Source organism: Nyctereutes procyonoides, unplaced genomic scaffold (assembly GCF_905146905.1).
Source record: "Nyctereutes procyonoides isolate TBG_1078 unplaced genomic scaffold, NYPRO_anot_genome, whole genome shotgun sequence".
In the NCBI taxonomy this organism is placed as follows: domain Eukaryota; kingdom Metazoa; phylum Chordata; class Mammalia; order Carnivora; family Canidae; genus Nyctereutes; species Nyctereutes procyonoides.
In genome coordinates this window covers 52,598,364-52,607,913 of record NW_026575121.1, presented here as the reverse complement: position 1 = coordinate 52,607,913, position 9,550 = coordinate 52,598,364, and the positions used below count along the sequence as shown (strand labels likewise).

Below are 9,550 nucleotides of genomic sequence, written 5' to 3'. Positions count from 1 at the left end.
AATTATCTTTCGCAAAATATAAAAAAATCATATAGCCTACTATTAATAATAGGTATCAATAAATTTCAGATTTGTTAATAAAATGGTAAAAAAAATGTAAAAGTTTTTTGAAAGCATGCTGAGTTTAACTTTACATAGGTCAGAGTAAGAAGTTATTACCCTTGCTGTTCATTGACAATTAGAAAAATTTAGATTAGATTGTGTTTTGAAAAAAACTTAAAAGATAATCATTACTGACATTAAGAACAGGATGCACACCTGTTTTCCAAATTACTACAGAACAAAAAAAGAAAATTCAAGAATCTGCAAAGAATAAAAATACCTAATGTTTATTTAATTCACACCATGCCAGGTGCTATACATACTTGCTTTTTTTTTCTCATTATTCCTTACAACTATTCTATAAAGTAATTCTAATATTTTTCCCATTTTTTAGGGAATGAAATTGAAGATTAGAAAAATGTAATAATTCATTCAGTGACAAAATAACATTAGAGCCAGTATTTTAACTCAGAGAGCTGGACTTCAGAGTTAATGGTGACCCACTCCTATACATTGTCCCCTCTATATGTTTCCTGAGATCTTATGATATGCCAGGAACCATGCCATTAATTCATTTAACATTTCAACAGTTCTACAAGATAAACAAGAATGTAAAAAGGAGAAGCAGAAAACAAAGACTTATCAAGCAGATCAGTTTACTAGTGACTTAAAAATGTTATATTAGGGCCACCTAAGTGGCTCACCCAGTTGAATATCTGACTCTTGGTTTCAGCTCAGGTCATGATCTCAGGGTTGTGAGATCTAGCCCTGAGGCAGGCTCGGTGTGAGGTGTCCGGATTCTCTTTCCCTCTGCCTCTGCCCCTCCTCCCTGCTTCTTGCATGCTCTCTCTCTAAAATAAATTTTAAAATATTTTTTAAAAATTCATCAATAGGAATTTGGCAACTGATCTTAAACTTGGCCAAAAACATCTATTGCATAGTTATGAAGTCATGAATTATAGGATCCAGATTATCTGATTGTAAAACTATGATGTTGTGCTCACTTCGGCAGCACATATACTAAAACTATGATATTATAAATTAATTTTTTCATGTAATACAAAAACTTTCATGATTAAAAAACTATTCAAATATTTAACAACAAACAAAAAAAGAGAGAGAAACATTGTAAAATAAAATTAAGAGAAGGCTATAAAATATTTAAAAGTTTAGGATGTTATATTTTTAAATAAAAATTAATATAATTTAAATGGTTACTAAAAATATTAAAATTACGTTAACCAGACTATAATGCATTTGTGAACAGAAAAGAATTAAAAAATAAGTTCAGGAAAAATTAATATTAATATATATTAATACAGAGATTGCTTCTTAGAGAATTAACAGAAATACCGAATTAAGAAAAAAATCAAAATTAGTAAAGAAAAAGTTAAAGTAACTTTTAATATGGAATAATTTGTGTAATTTCATGTTAATTATTTGATATATTTCAAAGAAATGGAAGCTGCTCTGGAGCAATATAAAATAGCCAAAATTGGGCCACCTGGGTGGCTTAGTCAGGTAAGCATCCGCCTTCAGCTCAGGTCATGATTCCAGGGTCTTGGGATGGAGTACTACATCAGGCTCCCTGCTCTACCTCGCCTTCCTGCTTGTGCTCCCTCTCTCTTTCATTCTGTCTCTCAAATAAATAAATCTTTAAAAAACATAAAATAACCAAAATCAATTTAAGGAAAAAGAAAATATACCTATAAACAATGAATGCATGGGGAAAAGACCACTTCCAATTATGTCTTGGACACATTGCAAATTACTTCAACCTTTAACCTGCTAGATCATTCTACACCTTTATATTCCCTTTCAATATCTAGGGGGGGAAATAAGCTGAGCAATTTATCTTATGAATCCACTATAATCCAATCATCAAAGTTTGATAATGACAAAACAGAAACTAGAGATCAGCCTCATACATTTCTGTACATATACATGAAAGTCCTAACTGAAATACTAGCAAATTTATAATTCACTAAAATCAAGAAAAAAATGCCTGGATGCTTCAATAAAGGTTTTAGCATTGAAATATGTTATTAACTCAAATGTGGGGGGAAAAAAACCTCAAATGTGGGACACCTTGTGATTGCCTCGATTTGGGGTTAAAAAAATATTTACTAAAATTTAGTCATTATTCTTGATTTTATAAGCTTTAGCAAATCTAAGAATTAAAAACATGAGACACAGTAACAGTTTCATGCCAAAAGCCATTACCATTCTCACATCGATGAGAGTCAACCTAATTAAAGAAAGGGTATAATCATCACTCTTTTGTAGCATTGTTCTGGATGCTACTATGAACCTAAAAACAGATGACAACAATTAGGAAGAGACAATATTGTCAATATTAATGACTAATGTAGCTGTAAATCTAGAAAATCTACATAAATAAGCTGAAAAACCTCTCCTAATTCACAGCAAAGTTCAGCAAAGTGGATATACATACAATAAATACACAAAAAATCATTTTTTTCAATATACCAATAATAACTTTGCAGTAAATTTTGTAGGTTTTTTTAAGATTTATTTATTTATTTTAGGGAGCGTGAGGGGGAGAAAGCTAGAGAGAGAGAGAGAGAGAGAGAAAGAGAGAGAGAGAGAGGTGGGGAGGGCCAGAGGGAAAGGAAGAATGTCAAACTCCACACTGAGCAAGGAGCCTGCCCAGTGTAGGGTTCAATTTCATGACCTTGAGGTCATGCACTGAGCCAAAACCAAGAGTCAGATGCTTAACTGACTGCACCACCCAAGGACCCCTAAAATTTGTAGTTTTTATAAAAGCATTTAAAACTGTTGACATTTTCTCTAGATGCTTTGTTGACAAAGTATCTTTTTCTTCCTACATATTTTGAACAATATAAAAGAAAATCTGAAGAAATCATCGGAAGTGTCCATGTTGCTAGATGAGTAGACAGAGGACATTAATTTCTTGCACCTCGATATATAGGTTAAACACAATTTCAATTAAACTCTTAAGTTTGGAATTTAACAAGATAATTTTTAAGAATACAAAAATGTGAAAAAATACAAATTGAGAATTGCTAAGTAGTATTACCCAAAGAAAAACAATGAAAGATGACACGATTGCCAATACAACAAAATACACCATCAACTAAGATGTTTTCAAGTTTAGCAAAATACATGCAACATATATGATAAATCACAAATTTAGTTACAAAAATACTAAGATCCCAATAGACAGCTAGAGAACAGACAAAACCAGAAATTCATAAGAGAGAAGATTACATTGGCTAAACACTTGGGCAGGGTAATTACATCATGAACAATAATTAAAGAAATATTTGTTCACTTGTGAAATACTACTCATACCTATTAAATTTGCAAATATGATGCCAATTGTATTGGTAGAGATGTGATAAAACACGTCATTGCCAATGAAAGTGTAATAATTTTCCAGGTTGTGATTTGGAAATGTGGAGGTGAGCAGAGGGTAAAGGGAGAGATATAGAAAAAAATATGAAAAATATTTATGCATCTCAGAGGAGTGAGACTTCTGTGGTGTTTTCTTCTGTATGCTTTTCTGTGCTTCTTAAATCTTTTATAATATGATGTAATAATATAAATATTACTTTTAATTAATATACAAATAGAATGAGAGCTTGAACTAGATCATCTCTAACAGACTTCCAGTTATGATTCCATTGACATGACAATGTCACCATTCAAATTCCCACAATTATTGTCTAAGTACAGGGGAGCAATATGCACCTAAACCATTTTTAAGGCTATTGATGGCCTACTATGAATTTTATTTTTTTAAGATTTTATTTATTTATTTATTTATTTATTTATTTATTTATTTATTTATTTATTTATTTGACAGAGAGAGGGTACAAGCAAGGGGAGGGACAGGCAGAGGGAGAGGGAGAAGTAGACTCCCCAGTGAGCAGGAAGCCTGATGTGGGACTCAGTCCCAGGATCTCAGGATCATAACCTGAGCTGAAGGCAGACAGATGTTTAGCTGACAGAGCCACCCAGGTGCCATGAATTTTAATGAATCTTAAATCTCTGTATCTTTATTTTTTAAAAAGATTTTATTTATTTATTCATGAGAGACACACACAGAGAGAGAGAGAGGCAGAGACACAGAGGAAGAAGCGAGGATGTCGCTTTGTTAGTCCAGGGCACTGTCCGCGCTGTGAGCAAGAGGAAGCTGCAGCCCACCCGGGCCGCCCTCACCCTGACCCCTTCAGCAGTAAACAAGATAAAACAGCTACTTAAAGATAAACCTGAACACGTAGGTCTCAAAGTTAGTGTCCGAACCAGAGGTTGTAATGGCCTTTCTTATACTCTAGAATATACAAAGACAAAAGGAGATTCTGATGAAGAAGTTGTTCAAGATGGAGTCAGAGTGTTCATCGAAAAGAAAGCGCAGCTAACACTTTTAGGAACAGAAATGGACTATGCTGAAGATAAATTATCCAGTGAGTTTGTTTTCAATAACCCAAACATCAGAGGAACGTGTGGCTGTGGAGAAAGCTTTAATATTTTACTACTCTGGCTGTAAGCTCCAGGAAAACTCATGGAAGTCCTTGGGCTTACTGAAGAAATCATGTGACTGTCACGTGCTTAAAGTTTATAATGTATGACTGCCTCATGAGGAAAATAAAATGGTGCATTTTGGAAAAAAAGGGGGGGGGATCCTGATGTGGGACTTGATCCCAGGACTCCAGGATCACACCCTTGACCAAAGGCAGGCACTAAACCACTGAGCCACCCAGGGATTCCTCAAATCTCTGTATCTTTAATAAAGCTTGATGGTATATTTTTATGTTTTAGTAAAGTAGACTCTGAAGAAAATTGCCCAGCTTATTCTAAAGCTATATTAAGATGTAAAGAGTGGGGGACACCTGGGTGGCTCAGTGGTTGGGCATCTCCCTTTGGCTCAGGTCATGATCCCAGGGTCCTGAGATCGAGTCCTGCATCAAGCTCTCCACAGAGAGCCTGCTTCTCCCTCTGCCTATGTCTGCCTCTCTCTGTGTGTCTCACATAAATAAATACATTTTTTAAAGATCTTTAAAAAAGATGTAAAGAATGGGAATAATTGGTTGCTTAGAACATACTTGAAAATTCTACAATTTAGACTCTTCAATGAGGAAAGCAAGTCTTCCAAATGATATTTAACATATAAGTTTGAAATATCTATGAAAGAAAGTTTCTGCATATAGCCTGACAATGTGGGTAATGTATAATGATGAGCTGAGAAAGACTTATACAGTTTGAATTTTTATAAAAAAGAAGGGAGAAAGTAGTGTCTATGACTTTGCTTAGTTAGATCTGAGAAAGATTTCTATCATCTGGATTTAAAAGGAAAGAAAAGTGCTAAGATGTTGTCGTCCATTCAGTTGTTCAGGTGAAACAAATTCACCAGATAGTTACTCATCAATTCACATCTTTTTTTTTTCTCAGATTCTATTTATTTATTCATGAGAGATACAGAGAGATAGAGAGGCAAAGAAGCAGGCAGAGGGAGAAGCAGGCTCCATGCAGGGAGCCTGATGTGGGACTCAATCCCGGGACTCCAGGATCACACCCTGAGCTGAAGGCAGCCTCTTTTGTTTTTTGTTTTTTTTTTAAGGAATTTATTTTTTTTTAATTTTTATTTATTTATGATAGTCACAGAGAGAGAGAGAGAGAGAGAGAGAGAGAGGCAGAGACATAGGCAGAGGGAGAAGCAGGCTCCATGCACCGGGAGCCCGACGTGGGATTCGATCCCGGGTCTCCAGGATCGCGCCCTGGGCCAAAGGCAGGCGCCAAACCGCTGCGCCACCCAGGGATCCCAGGCAGCCTCTTTTGAAAAACAAATCAGTTTGTTGTCATTATATATAGTCTTCAATTATATAGGGAAATAAAATTTAGGGGCAAAAGTTTGCAGAGGATCTGAGTGGCAGTCTAACTAAATTGTGGCCCCCAAATCAGCTGTCAAATATATATGAACTTACGTAATTGACTCAATGTATTTTGTTCTCTATATATATGGTTGACAAGAAAAGTCATATCTAGATTGTCACTTGGATGCAGAAGAAAATATGGTGGTTTTGCTTCTCTCTCTGTGCTCCAATCTAGGTTACCAGAGAGTTCTCTTCATTGAATTTTTCACCCCAATCCCAGCTAGCAATGCAGTGATACTTTGATTTCCTTTGCTATAGTCCCTTCTGTGTATATTTCTGTCAGGAACCTTGTGGGGGGAGAGACATCACCTGTGGAAGAATTATTAGTAGTAATTCTGGTACTAGTAGTAGAATGAGTAGTAATCCTGGGTAGTAGACACAGGAAAGAAAACCTTCCCTTCCCTTCAGTAAAATAAAATTGAAGGTGCCGTAGATGGGTTTGCATTTCATCAAGCCTATTACCCTTATCTCTTCCTTATTTGAGGGTTTAAAACTGAGATTTCTTCATTTTCACGAGTTCACTATTCTTTAGGAATCTAAAGGGAATACCTTCAAAATTTGCTTACCCAGTCCCAGTAAAGGCAAGATTGCTTTGGGGAGAATGTTTCTTAGAATAGAAACTCCATTATTTCCCTCTATTGTCAAGATCATCTTTTACTACAGAGACAAATTCCCAATCTAATTAATCATTAGTCTGACTTTCAGTACCTAAAAATTAGAAGAATTTTGCAGTTTCCCATGTATTTGTAACACTGAGCTAAACATAGCTAGTGAACTCAGTGAAATTGTTTCCACTGTCCTCTAGTCTCTGTGATAAACTGTTTACCTCAGCCACATGTTTGAGTCAATCAAAATACTATGAATCATTTGTTGTTAAAATGATTTGATTAATCACTTTAAGTTTCAAGAATCAATCCATACTAAAATCCTTTTCTTATTTTTTTTCTTCCACCATATTCAGTCTTCCTATTTACCTTATTCTGTGTAAGCCAAGAAGTCTTCAGTGCATCCTAACTCATAGTATTTTGCTTAGGTCTTGCTATCAATAGATGCTTTGAAACCATTATCCTGTCTTAAACTTCCTTTCTCCAAACTGGGAAACCTTTCAATTTCCTGTTCTTCCTAATCCTTAATGTATTTTTTGTTCTTGTTGGACACTGTTGATTTCAACCTTTTTCTAAACTCTGAGACTAACATTTTCTCTAATCCATTAATTTATCTAGTGTTTCTATACAATTGAGCATATGATATGTACTAAGCTCCGTGATGACTGGTGGGGGTGAGTAGGGCAAATAACTTGAATACCTACCCAAATGGCATGAGAGACCTCTCTCACACTGGCAGTGTCTCCATGCCCACATCACAGCCATTTGATTTCTGTGCAGTGACAGTGAGTAGCTGGTTCTGACCTAATGATGCATTATCATTTGACCAATCCAGGCCATAGAGTTGCAAGGTAATTTCAATATCCTTTAGCTGAGTTGTTTTTGTTTTTTTTTTTTTTTAGATTTTATTTATTTATTCATGAGAGACCCAGAAAGAGGCAGAGACATAGGCAGAGGGAGAAGCAGGCTCCTCGCAGGGAGCCTGATGCCGGACTCCGCCCCTGGACTGAGACCACGCCTTGAGTCAAAGGCACATGCTCAACCACTGAGCCACTCAGGTGTCCCTCCTTTAGCTGAGTTTGATGTTGGTCCCTACATAGGTACCTTTGGTTTTAATACACAGCTCTTAATTTATCAAAGCCACTGTGCAATCATTGATGTCACTGACCAAAATCTCAGTATTTATTCCCATTCAGGAACTTGCATGCTAGATCTAGTTTGAAAAATAATTTGTTTTCTCTCCTTTCCCCTTTATTTTCTTTCACTATTTTTTATATTCCCCAAATGAAAATGAGTGGGAAATATCAGTGAGGGTGACAGAACATGAGAGACACCTAACTCTGGGAAACGAGCAAGGGATAGTGGAAAGGGAGGTGGGTGGGGCGTGGGGGTGACTGGGTGACAGGCACTGAGAGGGACACTTGTCGGGATGAGCACTGAGTGTTATGCTATATGTTGGCAAATTGAACTCCAATAAAAAATATATATACCAAAAAAAAAGAAAAAGAATGTGTTAATCTTCAGTACTAATCCATTCAATTAGTTATTTTATTCTTGAGACACACTGTGCTTAGAACCAGTATGACAGGTGTGGGCCTTTGAGGAAGTAGTATCCAAGGCCTTCAAGAAGCAATTTCACCTACTTAAGCTAGCAGGTTTTATCACCTCTTCTGCCTCTTGGTTTTGCCAACTTTGATTAGAACTCATCAAAATGGAAAGGGGAAATATTAAGACAACTAGAGAAGCCAAAATATAATTGAAACAGACCAGAGAATGGATGAAGGATCAATAGATCCATACTCTGAAAAAGTATCAACAGCACCTTAGGGCTTTCATAGTCCCTAATATTTTCAGAATATGGTTACAGACATCATCAGACTCTCTGTTCACTATGCTTCTCTCCTAATCAATAGTGACACATCCAATTATAATTCAGGATGAGCAATGGATTTGGTTTGAGTTTAAGGAAATAGAAAACACAAAATAACAGTGGCTGAAGCAAGAAATAATTTATTCTTTCTCAGGTAGATAAAGTATGAGGGCTCCACAATCAGTGGGATCTCGGCCATTCTCACCGCATGGCAGAGACCCATGATCAAGATGGCAGCCTCAGCTCTAGCAACATGAGCTAGAAGTAGGCAAAAGGGAAGAGGAAAGGGCAGGAATGTATTCTCCTTCCCTTTAAAGATCCTCACTGGAAGATGCCTATACCACTCTGTGCACATCACTTTGGCTAGAATTTAATTATATGGCCATACCAGCTGTGAAAGAGATTAGGGAATTTCATCTTTATCCTGGGAAATTAGGTTCCCAGCTAGCATTTGGATGTTCTATGATTAAAGAAGAAGGGAGAATGGATATTGAGGAAAAACTATCATTATCTGCCAAGAACTAATTATTTTTGTTAAATAATGATTTGAATCATTTAATGACACATGAAATCTGACCACCTTTTTTCTACTTATGCTCTCAGTTCAGCTTCCCCTATGTAAAGTCTGACTGATTCTTTTGTCCTACAAAGCAGTTATAGGGGATCCCTGGGTGGCGCAGTGGTTTAGTGCCTGCCTTTGGCCCAGGGCGCGGTCCTGGAGACCCGGGATCGAATCCCACATCAGGCTCCCAGTGCATGGAGCCTGCTTCTCGCTCTGCCTGTGTCTCTGCCTCTCTCTCTCTCTCTCTCTCTCTCTCTCTCTCTCTCTGTGTGTGTGTGACTATCATATAAAAAAAAAGCAGTTATAGCAAACCATTATTGTAGAAGAGATATCACCAAGCACAATATCTATATTTATCATGGATAACTTAAGTCTGTATTCAGATAAATCAGACCAAATAATCTATGCACAGCATTTCACATAGCAAAATAAAATACATATTAATGGTTATGAAAATCAATTCCTTAAACCTAAGTAATGTTTTGACAAATACATGAAAATGTGCATCTCTTCCCTGACTGCACTTTAGCATCATCTGGGGAGTTTGTCTTGT

At 36.3% G+C, this 9,550-nt stretch overlaps 1 protein-coding gene across 1 annotated transcript; it reads left to right on the top strand.

The window, feature by feature from the left end:
- Nucleotides 1-4,165: 4,165 nt before the first annotated feature.
- Nucleotides 4,166-4,665, top strand: LOC129516488 (iron-sulfur cluster assembly 1 homolog, mitochondrial-like; the record flags this gene model as incomplete). Its single annotated transcript, XM_055335884.1, has 1 exon — nucleotides 4,166-4,665. A coding segment is annotated over one exon (411 nt), but the record flags the coding sequence as incomplete, so codon positions are not given.
- Nucleotides 4,666-9,550: the final 4,885 nt, after the last annotated feature.